This window comes from Elgaria multicarinata, chromosome 2 (genome assembly GCF_023053635.1).
Source record: "Elgaria multicarinata webbii isolate HBS135686 ecotype San Diego chromosome 2, rElgMul1.1.pri, whole genome shotgun sequence".
Classification (NCBI taxonomy): domain Eukaryota; kingdom Metazoa; phylum Chordata; class Lepidosauria; order Squamata; family Anguidae; genus Elgaria; species Elgaria multicarinata.
The window spans coordinates 86,612,415-86,629,401 of NC_086172.1; the positions used below are offsets into that span (position 1 = coordinate 86,612,415).

Below are 16,987 nucleotides of genomic sequence, written 5' to 3' on the forward strand. Positions count from 1 at the left end.
GCTAGATCTAATTATATCTTCCTCTTTCTTACATAATGGTGTTAATAATAAATGTACAGAGACCGGGCTTTGTTTCAGAGTGGTATTTCCATCACCTCTCCTTGGACTTATATGAATTTCAAAGCAAAACGCCAAGCATCCCAGACCTGCACATACACACATTTCACGGGGCCAAACATTTTTAGCTCTGTCTGACAGCTGACATTGATGCACAGGAAGAAACAATTACATAGAGCACTCCTGAGTGTAGGTTTAGGATAACGGACAGTGTTCTCATTGACAAGACAAAACAAAATCATGCAATCGGGTAGTAGAGGAATATTTGCGGGATTACAACCCAAAGCTTTTGAGTTCTTGATAGGCTTAGGTGGCTGTAGCAACTAATTGACCTACTGCTATGTGAATCCATTTCATTTGCTACCGCCTCTGACTGATTTAGAGGTTTGGGAAACAGGGAGAATGACTAGATCAGCCTTCCCCTACCTGGTGCCCTCCTGATGTGTTGGACTACAACACCCAGCATCCCCCAGCCAGTGATGGAAACCAGCAGCTGGGGTGGACTAGAAGCTGTAAAAACATAGGTAACGCTAACAATTCCTTGAATCTTCTCTCCTTCCAGAGGTATGTTGACGGAGGCATTTCTGACAACCTGCCACAGTATGAGCTGAAGAACACAATCACAGTATCCCCCTTCTCAGGGGAGAGCGATATCTGTCCACGGGATAGTTCCACAAATATCCACGAGCTCAGGGTCACCAACACCAGCATTCAGTTCAATCTGCGTAACCTCTACCGCCTCTCGAAAGCCCTGTTTCCACCGGAGCCTCAGGTGAGAGCCCAGCAGGACTCGTCAGAGGAAGGGATCTTTCCTTTTTCTTTTTTAGCCGTGATGCTCCAGCTTCCATAGCTGACGAAGTGTGTTTGCAGGCTTTCACTCGACGGAACTTTAAGAAGTAGCTATAAAGTAGCCACCTCATCCCCGCAATGACTTCAGCCCAGATAGCCTGTGCGCCCAATCCAATCCATTGAACGTTTACTTGGAAGTAAGCCCCACTCTGTTCAATGGGGCTTAGTCTCAAATAAGTGTGCAAAGTATTTCAGCCTAAATATCACTAGGCTATTGAAAGCTGTCAGAAGAGGAACTGCCAAAATGTTAGATTTGCGCCTTAGCGCAGAATATCTACTAAGAAACCAACAGGATCCAGATCCACAGAAATGGGAAAAACTTGAAAGCATGTGATCATGATCAGCCTCTTTGCAAAAGGTGAAAGATTGTAGCTTTTAGTGGCCCCATTCAGAAGACACCTTAAACCATGGCTTTAACCACGGTGAATAAGACTTTTCCCCTTAATAAACTGATACATTTATTCAATTGATAATTTAATAAATGGTGCCCAAGAAGCGTGGCTCAATTATATACACATATTCTTAGCATGTTTCCTGACTTCTACCACCTCATTCCTTCCCCTACTCCTTAGAAATCTTTCAGTCTCTTTCTCACACACGCATGTGTGCATAGACACAAGCACACACTCACTAATTTCTGCCTACAAAAAGTCTGTTAAACTCGGGGGTTTTTTCCATCTGTGATAAATTGGTATTTGTAAGTTGGGTTATGCTCACTTGCAGAATTTGCTGTGCTGGCTGTTTTCCACCCCGCTGACTGCATGATTTGAAGCTGCAGAGATCTAGAAACTGTCCTGCCCTCCGTAAACCTTCAGAGTTCAGCTGCCCGTCTCTGACAGTTGGGCATCTGGCATGTAATGAACAGCTGCACATGTTCCCCATCAGAAAACAAGCAGCAAAGTCACTGAAAGTCACAGGAGCTGTACCTCATGCACGTTATGTAACTTAGACGCCCGTTCCAAGTCTTCAGAGGGTGATGAGGGATAATGTGGTATAGTGGCTAAAGTGTCGGACTGGGAGATCCGGGTTCTAGTCCCCACTCAGCCATGAAAAACCCACTGGGTGACTATGGACCAGTCACAGACTCTCAGCCCAACCCACCTCACAGGGTTGTTCTTGTGAGGATAAAATGGGGAGGATGAGGATTATGTACGCCGCCTTGGGTTCCTTGAAGGAAAAAAGGCGGGATATAAATGCAATAATAAATAAAAGTGGAAGGAATCACCTACAGCATCTGAGAAGAAGAACAGTGTAGACAGAGGACTGGATGAAGCATTTTCTGTCCTGCTGGGGTGAGGATGGTGGTAGCCCAGAAAGGAGGCCCTTCTCACCCTTCCTACTGTAATGCACCCTAGATAACGCGTGCTGTCTCATCTCTCTGCAGGTTATGCGGGACATGTGCAAGCAGGGCTACAGGGATGCTTTGCACTTCCTGAAGAAGAATGGTAAGCACCGGAGCCCTGCCTTTTGTACTGTTGCATTCTCTAGTAGAAGTAACCCCTGCATAAAAGCTTCTCTCCCCTGCTTTATATGTTTCTCTGGGTCTTGTCCGTGCATAAAGATAGAGGGGCCACATTGCAGTCCTTTGGTGGCCGTGCTTAATCCTCAGTTGTTCCGTCTAGCCAAGGAATGCTATGCAGAAAGCAGGCAATACAAAGGGTCCTTTTTTATTGGGGTTAACATCCGGTTTAAGTATGCAAGCTTTCAGATTTCACAGAACTTTTCCACTGGTGGAACGGAAAAGGACATCTGCAATGTGTCTCTGTAGAGCACAATTGATAACCAGTGCAGATGTTATTGTATTGAAGGTTGTGTTCTCCTTCCATTCTGCATAATTGAAAAAGCTCTGAGTAACTCAGAGGTGAATATATATATATACATACATACATACACATACTCCTGCAGTAATGGAACTTCGTCAAAATGAAAGCTGCCTCTTGGGGTTGTAGATAGGACAAGTGAGCCTATTTTGTATAACTTTGTATCTGTACGTGGAGCTACAAGAGGGAATGGCACAGGGCACACTTCATTGAAATTAATGGAAGCTGTGCAGGAGCATGACAATGCATAGTGCACCCTTTGGCTTTACTGTATTTAAAAATACTTTTAAGCCATCCTTCATTTTTACAGATGCCACAGTGGTATACAAAGGGCCTGACCAAAACTAATCGTGTTAAGATGAAATACAATAAAAAACGCAAATGTTATAAAATAAACCTGTTAAAACAATAGAGCAGCGAACAGAACAACGCTTAAAATCCCTGGGCAAATAGTGAAAAAAATTAATCTGGTGCCAAGAAAAATGGCAGTGTTGGTGCCAGTTATATGGCTATGAGGTGCCGTCACTGAAAAGGCTCTCTCCCTTGTTGCCACATAATGTACCTCTCTTGGGAAAGGTACTTGGAGAATTGCTTAAACCGCAGATGTTAAGGCACAGGCAGGTTGGAATAGAGGTGTTCCTTCAGGTAATTGGGTCCCAAATTGTTTAGGGCTTTAAAGATCAGCACCAGCACCTTCTCTGTAGCGGCACCCACCATCTTGAAAAGCCTCTTTCATATGCGGTTCAGGAGGCGTAAAATCTAACATCCTTTAAACACCTCCTGAAAACACATCTCTTCACACAGGCTTTCCCTGGGCTGTAACTACTGCTGGGTTTATTTTGGTTTGACATGGTATTTTAAAACTTTTAAAGCTTTATATTATGTTTTGATTTGTTGTATTTTATGGTTTTAATTGTAAACTGCACAGAGAGCCTTAGCTATTGGGCAGTATAAAAATGTAATAAATAAAATAAAATAGAGTTTGGAAGCAGATAGGCAGCCAGGGCAGTTTCTTCAGAATCGGTGTAACATGATTCTATCTGACTGTATCAGTTTAAATTTGGGTTGCAGCATCTGGCCTGTCTTCAAGGTCAGCTCCACATACAAGGTGTTGCAGTAATCTGGTCAGGAGATTGCCAGAGTGTGGATCACCATGGCCAAGCTACCCATGCTCAAGAACAGGTGTTGCTGGGATCCCAGCCAAAGCTGCTCAATGGCACTGCATGCCACAGGAGGCCACCTGGGCCTAAGTGACAATGCTGGGTCAAGGAATATCCCCACGCTACCCTCCTGCTCTTTCAGGCAGAGTGCAACCTTGCAGACTCGGTGTCTAGACATGGGAGTCATCTATTCACAGTGCCTCCATCTTGTCAGGATTCAGCTTCAGTTTATTAACCCTCATCCAGCATCTGCATGGCCTCACCTGACTCAGACGACAGAGAGAAACAGAGTTGGGTGTCATTGGCATTGTTATGATACCTCACTCTAAACCCTCTTATCTCGCCTGGCAGCTTCATATAGATGTTAAAGAGCATGGGGGGATAAGGCAGAACTTCGTGGGACTCCACAGCACAAGTGCCATGGGGGCCTTGCCCTCCCCCCATGCTACTTTCTGAAAACAACCCTAGAGGTAGGAGTGGAACTGCCACATCGCTGTGCCCCACAGAGGCAGTCCAGCAGTATACCATGGCTGATGCTGCCGAGAGGTCAAGGAGAATCAACCAGATAACGCTCCCTGCATCTCTCCAGCAACAGAGGTCACCCATCAGGGTGACCAAAGCTGTTCCAGTGCCAAACCCAGTCCTGAATCCAAATTGAAATGCATTGAGATAATCTGCTTCATCTGAGAATGCCTCGTTGTTGGATATGAAGTGTTGTCAGATGTTCTAAGATGGCGGTGAATGCTGGTGTCTCCAGTGACAGTGGGACAGTGAATCCGTTCCGAGAAGCTGTCCAAGGTGTGAAGCTGTCCAGTAGCTGAAACCCAGAGTGGATTCACTGCCCCAGTGACATCGGAGCCACCTGCCTCCACTGTAAGATGGCGTCTTTTCCTCCTCCAGTAGTAAGATGCTTGTTTCTCTAACGCTCTGCCCAGTCAGCTAATGCTGCGGCCAGAGCACATTGCCTGGCTCTGCAGTGCCACCTTGTGGTGCACGGTCAGTAGTGCAACAGTTTTAGCCATCACATTGTTTTGTCTAACAGTTCATGTGTCCCTTGTGCACACTGAGAGACCGATACAGTTGTTCTGCATATTATGAGTTTAAGCCATCTCACAGAGATAGCGCAGCTACAATGAGAGAATTGACTCAATGACACGTCCAAAGACTTTCTGTGATTGTAAATGTAAATGGGTCTGCTCATGAAATCACAGCGATGTGTATTGTTTTAGATTGTAGGTGGGGGAAATTGTACATTTGATTGTCCCTCCATACATATTCCTTTTACCAGTTCCCCCCTCACCTGAAGCATGATACTTCTAGTTATGAGACAGCAGACGGCAAGTAAAGCATAATGTTTTAGAAGACCTCTTGCCTTGCGCTAGAGTGTGTGCAGCCATCCAATGTGGCTTTTGTGGCAATTTCCTGTCCACTGCTTTATCGTAGACTATATCCCACATGACAACCATCTTAGGCAGGTAGTCTCTGGCTCTGATGCCACTTTTTTCCAGGGTGAGACAGTCATATAAAGCTTTTTGCTGGACCACAACAATTTCACTACCCATCTTCCTTCCTCAGGTCTCCTCCATCGCCCAAGACCCATCCACCCTCTGCTGGCCATTGAAAATGGTGCTGGGGAGAGGAACTCCCAAGAAGAAGAAGAAGAAGAAGATGGAGAAGAGGACCAGCTAGGGGAGAATGCTGCACTTAAAGAGGCTGAAGAACACATCCTTGAGCACTTGCCTCCTAGACTGAACCAAGGTATGTCCTTTTGTTGGAGGGAGAGTTTGCTGTATGACTGTGCCTGCTCCAGGGTTCTCCTCTTTAAATAGACTGGGCTCTTAATGCTTCCAAGATCTGTTTTTTCTCTCCTTTGTGAGAAACTGAAGACCCTGAGCAAAGGAGAATGTTGAGAGGCTAGTAACTCTGGATTTGGAAAAAACCAAATTCCTGCACATCTGTGTATGTTTTACCTTGTGCAGGATGTTCTCTAGTACAGCTTTCCCCACCCTGTTGCCCTCTTGATGTGTTGGACTGCAATTCCCAGCTGGCTGGGGTGATGGGGTTTGAGGCCCAAGTCCTCTGGAGGGCAACAGGTTGGAGAAGGCTGCTCTAGGAGGAAAGTCACAGACCAGGCTACAATCCCCCAGGCTCCGTTGAGGAAGCCATGAGAGTTGAATTGATTTAACTGTGTAGTGAGCTTCAGCTATTGGGGTGGGTGGGTAATGAAATATAAATAAATAAATAGCAGAAGCATCATTAGCTACATTCAAATGTAATTCAGGAATCTTTGAATGCAGGGGATGCTTGGGGTATGCAGTGTGACTCATGTGCTGTGCTAGTTTAGCTCTTTGGCCTCCAGCAGACATCTTGTGTGACCTTGAGAAATATCTCTCCCCGGCCCTCTCTCTTGTGGGCAATGTTTTGAAAGCCGTGTGTGTCTATTTACCTACCTTTTAGTCTTATTGTGGGCTATAAATGAAAATAAGTTCAGTTTAAGAACATTTCTATTTGTAGACCTTTTGTTGTTTTTTGGACCTCTTCTTTGTTTGGGGGCTCATGAGAGGGGGCTGGGGATGCAGCAGAAGAGCCCGTGGCCTAGTTTAGGATGTGTGCACTTTGGGGCAGGGCCTGCAGTAGATCAGCTGAGGCTCAGCATTGAGGGAAGAAGCATTGATTTCCAAATGGATGTGACCTTCCCAGCTAGAGCCCCGGCTGCTTGTTCTGTTTTTGTGTGCAGCTGCGGGGTTTTGTGTGAGTGCCTTCGATCTCCGAACTGGTGCAGATATTCAGTTGTTGCTTTCAGAAGCGTCTGCGATTTAAGCTTCTCATTTCCGGCTTCTTCTGCAATAACTGAAGCGGAAGTCCCTACTTGAGGTTATGCCTACGGATTAGGTGGAGAATCACAAGGGCCAGTTTATTGCACACGTGTCCAAACTGGCTTTAGAACTGCAAAAGTCCCCACAGTCTTGGTAATGATGTCTTCCTTCCTCCATAAATCTGGAGTGGATTAAAAGCTTCAAAGGCATTCAAGTTCTGCGGCGGTTGGCTCGGCCTATTACGTGGGGCAAGAGGAGTAGCAGAAATCTCTTTTGCTGCTTGTCTTGAACCGGGTGAAGTCTCATACTCGTCTTCCCTGCCTTTTGGGTTGATGCTTGGAGCCAAGGCTGCCTATGAGCGGGTTTCACCTTGGCCTTTGGTTTCTCCTCTTACAAACTGGGAGGGGATGGTCCCTGATTTCCCCACTGGAGCAGTGTCTGGAATAACCCATCTTCTCCCCCTTCAGCCCTTTTGGAAGCCTGTACCGAGAGGAGGGGGCTGTTCACTGGCATTGCCAACCTGTTGCCTGTGCGCCTGGCATCAACACTGATGCTCCCCTACACGCTCCCTCTGGAGTCTGCTCTCTCCTTCACAGTCAGGTAGGCTCTCAATCTGTTCCTGAGACAGCTACAGGTAAGGATGTTGTTGATGGGGCTGGAGGTGGCCGTGTCAGCAGGAAGGTTAAGACCTTAGTACTTAGCTGAACTTTGTTCCAAATAAATCTGGAGAAAAAATCCACTCCAAGGAGGGAATTCCTTATGAGCCAATGACCTTTACGTATGTGTAATATGGAAAGCAGCCCTGACACCCTGACGGAACTAATGCATAATGCAGGATTGAGCACAGAATTTGGCATCCTGATCATTGCTTCTTTTTTCTTTTTTCCTTTCAAAAAAGAAAGATTCTAGTCCTTCTGACAGCAGAAAGGCTTGAAGCTATGTAGGTATTTTTTCAGTAGAGAGAGAAGGGATTGAGCAGGCTTTCTAGTGGTTGACGGTGGGGCATAACTCCTTTTCTCCGTGATTACTAAATCCATGCAAAATCCAGCTGTTTGTGGTGCAGTATTAGGCTCACCCAATAAAGAACATTTTCTTATAGTGCTGAGGATGTGTGTAATGCCCTGGCTGTAAGTCACCTAGGGCTATTTTTAATTTTAGTTTATTTGCTTTTAAAATGTTCCTCTATGCTCCCTCTTCATCAAAAACAATCCTCAAATCCGCTTACTCAAGATCAAAAGAATAAAACCATCAAACATAGCAACAGGAGAAAAAAACTAATAAGCAGTAGACAAAAAACAGGCTGCAGAGGTTCAAATCAATTATCTAGCTGCTGCCTCAAAAGCTCTGTGAAAGAGTCTTGACTTTTCTCTTTGAACTTAAAAGGAAAGAAACTAGGCTCCAGTTTTTTTGTAAGGGTCACACCTCCTTGTGTTAAGGAAGCGCAAATCAAACCTAAATCAGACCAGTTCAGGGACAACTTTCCAAACTATAATGGGTTGAGGGTGAGGGGAACCAAAGAGAAATGGCTCGGTGTTTTAGGTGCCTCTGCTTACTCCTGAAAATTGACATGAAATCATGGTACCCAAGAAGCCTTTAGCTGGCAAGGTCCAGGAGCAAATCAAAGGGCAGAGTGAGCCATATTAGGGAAAAATGAAGGTTTGGCTTATCAAAGGGTAGGTGTTGGAGGAAGAGATGGCCACGGTTTAACCTAGCTGAGTAAAAGCTTTGAACATCTGCTCTACGTAGCAGTCAGGTACACACATATCCCAGTATCCCACACAGCGGTGATGTGTGTCTGTGTCTGTGTGTGAAGGGTGGGTGGGTGAATAGGAATACTGCCACCACATGGGCAGGCCCAATGGCATGGGTATTTCTCATCCAGTCAGCACCCTGCCAGAGGCTTATGTTCCTATCCGGTGGGAAAGACCCATTCTATCAGCCTACCTGTGGAGTTGAACAAATCACAGTGACGTGAGATAGCACTCTGGGATGGTGGGGCTAATATTTGAGGCTAACTACTGCACTGGCCTGCACACCCCTTTCCAATGGTTTTTAATTAAAGCATCTTAAGATTTTCATTGGCAAACACAATTTTAAAAATTTCTCAACTTGGCAAGGCCTTTGTGGATCACTGTAGTCTACAGTTCTTTCAAAGAAGACAAGACTATCAATAGCTACTAATTACGCTGACTACACATACCTCTAGTACTAGTCGCGGTATGCTTCTGTATGCCAGTTGCTGGGGAACGTGGGTGGGAGGGTACTGTTGCACTCATGTCCTGCTTGTGGGCATACCCCAGACATCTGGTTGGCCACTGTTGGGGACAGGACCCTGAGCTGGGTAGCCTGCTCTTGGGTGGGTGCTTGCTACTGATGCTAGAGGCCATCTTGGGAGGGCTGTTCTAGGAGCGCCAGTGGAGCGATGAGGCTGGCCGTTTGTCCACCCATGCTTGCAATGTAGCAATTGCTGCTCCAGATAACAGTTTTTCCTGTGTGTCACCTGCCTCCTTCAGGTTGCTCGAGTGGCTGCCTGATGTTCCAGAGGATATTAGATGGATGAAAGAGCAGACGAGGAAAGTCTGTCACTATCTCATGAGAAAAGCCAAGAAGAAGCTAGGAAGTCATCTCTCAGCCAGGTATGGTCCTTGGTTCATGTCTTCGATTTGTGCAAGTATTGCGACATTGAGAGGGACAATATAAAGTTACCGTATGACTGATGCCATAAAATGAGTGAATGGGGAGACTTTGACCTTGACTTTGACCATACTTACACAGAAATTGGTTCCTTTTGGACTCTTCCAACAATAGCCCTGTTCAGGTATTTTGTCTGCATGTGTGAAGGCTTTAAGTGGGTAAAGGGAGGGACATGTTCAGTCAAACACTTGAACAGGGCTTATGTATACTTAAGATGGTAGTTCTGGATGTGTCATCTTAGTTTGCTCATTCCTTATAAAAATAAGTGCCTTCCCCATTCAGGAAGATTTCAGTGTGCCTGCATCTTGGTAACCTAATAATGAGAGAGCCAGTGTGGTGTAGTGGTTAGAGCATTGGTCTGCAACTGGAGAGGCCTGGGTTCAAGTTCCCACTCTGTTGTGAAGCTCACTGGGTGACTTTGGACCAGCCACTGACTCTCAGCCTAACCTACCTCACAGGGTTGTCGTGAGAATAAAATGGAGAGGAGGAGGAGGAGGACCATATATGCCACTTTGGGCTCCTTGGAAGAAAAGGTGGAGGTGCGGGGAAAGAGAGAGATACATCTACATTTAAAACCAGTTTTATTTTATTTGAAAGGCTAATTTATAGAGTGGCTAAGGTCCCTAGGTGTTGAACAAACTATATCGAAGAGATCCTGCAGGCTTAGAATCACAAGGCAGAGAAGTGGCCCTAGTTTCCCAGTATTGAGCATTCTGAAAAGCTGTCTGTTTTGGATCAAGTTTAAAACTAAAACCTCAAAAGAATCTTTGTAAGTCATTCCCTGGAGAGTTAGGGAGATGAGGATCCCTATTGTGAGGATGAAAAAATTAGAAACATAGGATACTTAAGAACTGTTCCCACCATTGAGACTGCCTTGTACTTAGCACTCAGTTATTGTTAAGTTCACACAATACATCTTCGTGCACTGTTCATGTAAAACCATCCTGACCTTCCCTGGGGATGTGCTCACATACAGAAAAGTAAGTGAACTCAGTGTTAGTAACGTAAATTCTAGGTAAGATAGTAGCCATCCCTGCAACTGCAGTGGCAGTTTTTTCCCCCCTATGATATTGTAGCTCTCACTAAAGACAGGTCGGTAGGATGGTTTGCACAGGCAAACGTTTTGTGAACCAGCTTTCAATTCTAAGCTGTCACCTAATGCGTCTTCTGAAAGTTTACAATATGATATATCATCCCTGTTCTTTCTTGAGCACCATGTTCAGTAGGGGTCAGGAATACGTGGCCTGCAGGCTGCATTGTGCCCCCCAGATCTCATGTGCAGCCACCACTGTCCCATCAGGTAGAGGAGGCAGCAGGGGTGGGGGGTGGGGAGTGGTTCAGTGCTGCTGAATTTTGGCAGCAAATCCCTACAGATGCTTACAAAAGAAAGGTTTCGCTTGAAAACAAGCTAAATTTGTCACTTGTCAGCTTCCGTAGTGGTGTGCCGCCAAATTCCGGCAACAAATAACTGGGGGAGGTTCGCTGCAGCCCCGCCGCCAAGATTTGGCGGTGCAGCCACAAGAGTGTGGTCCACAAGAGGCGGGATCAAAAGTGGCCCCTGGGTATACAGAGGTGGCTTTATAGAAATACATAACATGTGTCTTGTTTTTTATGGTACCGTTTGGATTTATCCCTCGACTGGCATTGTCACAAGTCCAACTGGTGGCTGATGCATTGGAGTCGCCCTTGGTGGCGATGTCGAGGGAGGGGGCTCCATTCTGTCAGCAAAGCGTGGCTTTCAGGGAGCAGTCCGCTCTGGGCCGCTGGTGGTGTTCTCACTTGTACGCCTGACTCCCTTCCTCAGACTCCATGAAACTCAGCAGTATGACGACCACCAGCCTGGGAAGTCTGGAGGCTCAAAATTTCCTCTGAACCCAAATCAGCTCAAGTGGCACTTTCTGCTCATGGGCCAATGACTGGAGTAGCAGAGGGCAGGCCTAGGATAGCCAGGGTGTCAAAGGTCAGTATTGAGGTATGCAGGGAGAGCGTCACCGCTGTCCACCTGCACTGTGCTGCAGCCCTAGCCTGTCCTCCTGCCTTCTTCATGCCATCATAACAGTAGATGATACTGGTATGATGTGAATGGGAAACTGCGACGGGACGTGTAGCTAACCTGTCTCCCCTCACCCCCTTTTCCCCTTCTCTATCCTTTTTTTATTTTTTATCATCGCATCTAGCTTGGAAGACCCAGTACCTTGAGCACCGCGTATAAACACCGCAGGGCAAACTTACAACCTTCCCTTTTTCTCTCTCAGGCTGTACTACCATCTTGAACTCAGAAAGACCCAAAGTTTGCCTGTCCCGCTGAGCGTCGGCTATGGGGAGGCCCTGCCCAAGTGGCTGCGCAACAACCTCTCCCTGACGGACGTTATGACAAAATGGGAAGAGTACCAGCGCCAGCTCATGCTGGGGCTGTTCTGCATCAACGTGGACCTGCAGGCTTCCATCTTCCCATCGGAAGGGCTGCAGATGAGACACCCTCCGGCCAGCTGCACGCAAGAGAGCCTTCAGCTCTTCTAAGACTTCTACCACCGTTTGGGCAGGGAGAAAGGGAAGGCGGGTAGGCAGCGACTATGGCTCGTCGGAACCCTAATGGAGCTCCTAACACCCACTAAGAGAATTTTCCCAATCAGAGAGAGAAAATTGATATCAAAATAGCCAATTGTGCCACTGCTAGGCAGGTGACTGGCATAGTGTCGAAACCCACCAGAGTGTGCTAGGTGTTATGTCCACTCTTGGATGTGATGGTGCAACTGCAACACAAGTGGTTGGTGTTTCGGTAGAATTGAAAAGAGAGTTTCCTTTGGAGCACCTCCAAGGAGGCGTAATCTTGAACTTGCTGTCTGTAATAAGAATATTGGGACACAACCAGTGCTGCTCTGGCATTTCTTTTGTTTTGGTTTTGACCTTCTTTGCCTTAAATCAGTATTGTAAAGTGTTTTTGGTTTTAAAGGTTTGAGTCCCCTGAGATCGTCTTTCTCTGTGCAATAGAACAGTTAAAAAAAAAAAAAAACCCCGAAAAGAAGGCAGCCTAGAATGCCTGCCTGCCAAAGCAGTTCTTATATCCAAGGCAGTCCTTAGTTTTCAACTTTCAACAGAGCCACCTTCTAACTCTTGCTCCACATCCTCATGCAAATCTATGTGGGTGCTGCTTCTCATGATATTGATGTTAGAAATTCAGAACTGTAAAACTAAACACCCTAACTAGGATTCCTTGTTCTTCTCAAGCGTGCCTCCTCCTGAGAGATCTTTTTACTCGCCGGGGGGGATGAGAAAAGCTCTGAAATGTGGTTGATTAAACTGTGGCTGAGCTATATTTTTAGATATTGATAGTTTTTTTCTCTCTTTTATTTTAAAATGTCTCATGCTGTTTCTCTTCCCTTTCCAATAACTACAGTTATGCGTCTTAATTCTTAACATCTTTACTCACATAAGGGATGTAAAGAAGGATAGAGGAAGAGGAAGGCAGGACTAAGATGGTCCAATGTATGTTTTAAAATGGTTTGTGACTAGTCTGATTAACTGGAGCTGGCCATACAAGGAAAGAGGAGAGGAGGGATTTGATTCCACTTGCAAAGCTGTTAGGACGTAGAGGCCGAAGTCCCCACTGGTCCAAAAGGATTTAACAGTCAGTGGCAGGGGTCGGCCACCGTTTTGGGCCCGTGGACACATTTGATAGTTGTCTTGGACATTATGGAGAAAAGGCTTCCATAGGCGCTGTGGCTAGACACTATGTAGTCCTGGGGCATTCATGGGATTCACAGCTGGAAATGCATTGTTGCGCATGGGCACCATATTGCCAAGCCCTGTTCTATGGAATCCTTTCCTTTGTGCCAGAGGGAAATTTTGTCCCTTCTGGAAGAAGCTGACAGTCCCCAACAGGATTGTTGCTGTTAATTGCTCTGCGGTGAGGGCAGGGGTAGGTAAAGAGGGTCTGGGCTTGGGTGATCTCAAAAGGAATTACAGTAGTGCATGAACAGGGTGGGGACAGAGCTGGCGATTCAGAAACACCAAACTCAGTCCACATCCTTCTTTGCATCCTCTTCAAAACTTTCTTTTCTTTCTTTTGAGATAATGGAGCACATAAATTCATGCCTATCAGTTAACCAGGAGGGTCTCCCTCCCCCTTCCTATATCCACATATGCAGAAGGGCATTTAATTGCTTGCCAGGGATTTAGAGCCTTCCAGAATCAAAGGTCTGGTACATGTTACCAGTGCTTTTCCTAAGCCACCCACCACATTCCTTTGCTGGAGTTGCCCACTGTAGTATGTGTTAGAGATGAAGCACTCCATATAACAGAGCAAGCCTCACCAGCTGTATACAATGCCTCTTCTTAGAGCCCATTATCAAATGTACTATTACTTGTCACCAGCACGGAACTTTATCTCCTGTTCCACTACTGCTGCTGCTGCCTTGTTCCGGCTACTGTGTAGCACGGCAAAGATGTCCTGTTATTGCAAAGCAGCAGGGATCCCCTTTCATAGAGCAGTACTATTTAATCTGGTGTGTTGTGTTTTCTGTGTGTGTGTGTGTGTAGAAAATATACAATTCCTTCCCTACTTTGATTTTGTACTCTAAAAGCACAACTATTTTGTGCTACAGGGACAAACGAATTTTGGTATATTTGTACCTAGGGGTGGGTGGGTAGGTCGAATTTCTTTGTACTTTAACCAGATAGTCATTTCTGTTCCTCTCGATTCAAACAAACTGTTGAATGCCAAAGATAACACAATGGCAGGAGAGGGGGAGGTGCAGGTAGTTAAGCAGCATTATAGTGATAGATTCTGAAGTGCCACTGGAGAACAAAAGTGTAAATGTACTTATGTGCACATACTTCGCTGCACAGCAAAGCTATGCCCTCAACAGACATCCAATAGGTTTGTGTTTGGGTATGCCAAAGCATAGGAGAGGCATCTTTTTATACAGTTGAGCTTTTAGTAAAGACTGATAGTGTTTGTCTGCTTGGGCAACACTACCTTGTAGTGCAAAACCTTCTGGTAGACAAACACCTAGGAGTTTGATGGCCAAATAATAGCATTTTTAAAATCTGTCATCTGCACACCGTCTGGAGTGATGGAAATGTTAGAAGGGTTTTTTGTTGTTAGAGGGGGGGAAGCAGTATTATAAACATAGGCTTGATGTAGAAAGATAAATATTTCAGTTCTTAATTGGCTGCTCATATAGCACAAGTGCCTGCTTTTGTCTCTGCAGCAAACTTTTGTAAACCACCCAGAGAGCTTCGGCTATGAGGCGGTATATAAATTTAATAAATAAATAAATTTAGACTTATTTTAAATATCGTTTGGAAAAGTGGAGCTCTTAGAGAGCGTAGCTTTTGTGACTGAGCAGGATAGGGGTGGTGAGGTTTCAGCACTGCGGCCAGTTAAATTGTCACTCTCCTGTACTTTATGTAAATACTCTGGGTGACAAAGAATTCACTTGTTCTCTCTGCAAACATTTGCTTTAGACGGAGTGCTTGTAGTAAATCGCAAAAGATCCACAGCAGACCAGCCTAACTCCTGGTCTCTGGGATCTCCATTGACTTTAGATCAATGAAAATTTAACTTTGGGGACACTCCTGACATGCTGTGTGCCTTTTAAAAATAAAATAAAAATCTGTTGGATAAGAAAACAAAGCAGCCAGCAACTATTGGTGCAGAGGGAAACAAGAATAGAGGTCCTTATCATTTTAATTGAAATATAATCTGAGATGCCAGAAGTGGAAGTTTTCTTTGGAGGAAGAAATAACTGTTAACTGTTTGGGACTTGCTCTGTTGCATATGAAGACTTATGTCACCTACACTTTTATTGAGGAAGAAAAAAATACACCTGAAGATAATGACCTGTTGGTTGTATTTAACATTTTCCAATGTGTTTCTCCATTCTGTATCCATAAAATAATAGCAGGCATCTCTCAACAGAAGGCCTCTGACTAGAAAACACTCAGTAGAGTTTTTGGGAGGTTGAAGTGTAGCTTGGCAAAGACGAGGCCTGCTTATAAATCAAGTCTCTTGCATGAAGGATAATGATTGCTAGAAACTTGCTGCTGTTCATTGAACTATTAGCTGACTAACCTGCTACAGGTAACTCCTCTTAGGGAAAAAAATCCTTGTATTTTGTAATAATGAGAAAAATGTGGCTTTCCTTTTGTCTTCCCAAGGTTGGGCAGGCACCAGATTTTTTTCTCACTGCTTATAATGTAAATGTTACTTCTTGCCTTTAAGAAGACAATGAAGCTGTGTTTGTGTGTTTACATGTATAACCAACCACTAAGTTATTCAACACTGTATCCTTTTTTAAAATGTGTTGCACAATTTAGTTCTTTCAAGCAAGCTGCTTCTTAAGGCACAATGATTGTACTGCTCGGTTTGTTTGCTGCTGATATACTGTGTTATAATTTAGAGAGTCCTTTTCTGAAGCAACCCATCTAGCTAGATGGGAAAAATAACCAAGGCTATAAAAACAGTTTTATAAAGTAAACATCAAACGATCTTTCTGGACTAATGATATCTTCTGCTGAATCCAGATTTTAGTGCCAAAAACTAGTATTGCAACAATGCACTGCATGCTTGAAAGGGGAAACCACGAAGTTGGTATAAATGATAATTTAAAATTGGTCCAAATGTTATTGTCTAAATTTCAGCTCTAATAATGATTGGACCTCTCACAGAAATTGAGCAAAGTAAATGGACAATAGCCAAGTGCCAGCAGGGTAAAGCCTAACTCTCTCCACTGCCCTTTCTTTTAAAAAAATAAAATAAAATTGATACTTCAAACTTGGGAAGTCTTTTGGATAAAGACTGACGTAGGTGTGAACAATATGAAACCTTGTGTGACTTGGCACACACCTTTTAATAGGGCTTGCTCAAACTGAAGAACAGCATCTGATTACACCAGAAGCCAATGGACTGCACACATCTGTCAGTGTAGCATTGTATTTAAGTTTCCACAGTGCCTTTTTTAAAATGCCAAGCATTCCAGCCCTTGCTGCTGCTGTCCGAACAGCACCCATTCCTCTCCTGTTCTCTGCGTCCAGCTTCCTTGAATTCAGTAGTAGCTGCTGGGTTAGCAACACCAACGCAGATGGAGTAGTTGCTGTGATGAAAAAGTAAAGCCCTCCCCATTCCACTGATGCACACCGGCTTTTTAGATATACATACAGGAAGTCCAAAATGCCAAATAGAGGGTGACACTTGACCTTAGAAACAAGCCCATACTATTTTGCATTTGTCTTATCGGGAACCTGATAACTGTGCTAACTTTGGATGTTAGGAGGGATGTTCTCTGATGCAGTTGTGCACTTCTGTGGACAGTTTGCGGTAGACCAGTTTTAGCGAGTAATGAAGCCCTTTGTCTGAAAAAACAGCAGCAAGATTAGTGAGGAAATAAACAACTGATTGTATTTGCATAGCAACTATCATTACGTGACATTCTGATAGTCATTGCTTGAAAGTTCAGTGTTAATTTTGTTCATGCTTTGCTTCCGCCCCCCCCCCCCATGTTTTACTGGAATTGTGTTAAGTATTTATTTTGAAAATATACCTCCCTAATAAAATAATTCCTAAACATATTGAACTGTGTGGATCATT

General features: G+C 44.8%; 1 protein-coding gene across 2 annotated transcripts in view; it reads left to right on the top strand.

Moving 5' to 3' along the window:
- The window catches only part of PNPLA2 (patatin like phospholipase domain containing 2), a 53,492-nt gene extending 36,524 nt beyond the window's left edge, over positions 1-16,968 (top strand). Inside the window, exons 4-10 of one of the 2 annotated variants that reach the window (XM_063117099.1) lie at positions 620-829; positions 2,291-2,351; positions 5,462-5,644; positions 7,170-7,302; positions 9,216-9,338; positions 11,201-11,356; positions 11,652-11,740. In XM_063117099.1, the coding sequence (XP_062973169.1) occupies positions 620-829; positions 2,291-2,351; positions 5,462-5,644; positions 7,170-7,302; positions 9,216-9,338; positions 11,201-11,312 (822 nt within the window). In that variant the 3' untranslated portion in view covers positions 11,313-11,356; positions 11,652-11,740. Of the gene's footprint in view, positions 1-619; positions 830-2,290; positions 2,352-5,461; positions 5,645-7,169; positions 7,303-9,215; positions 9,339-11,200; positions 11,357-11,651 lie in introns of both variants that reach the window. The other variant, XM_063117098.1, reaches the window with a different exon arrangement.
- The last annotated feature ends 19 nt before the right edge of the window (positions 16,969-16,987 follow it).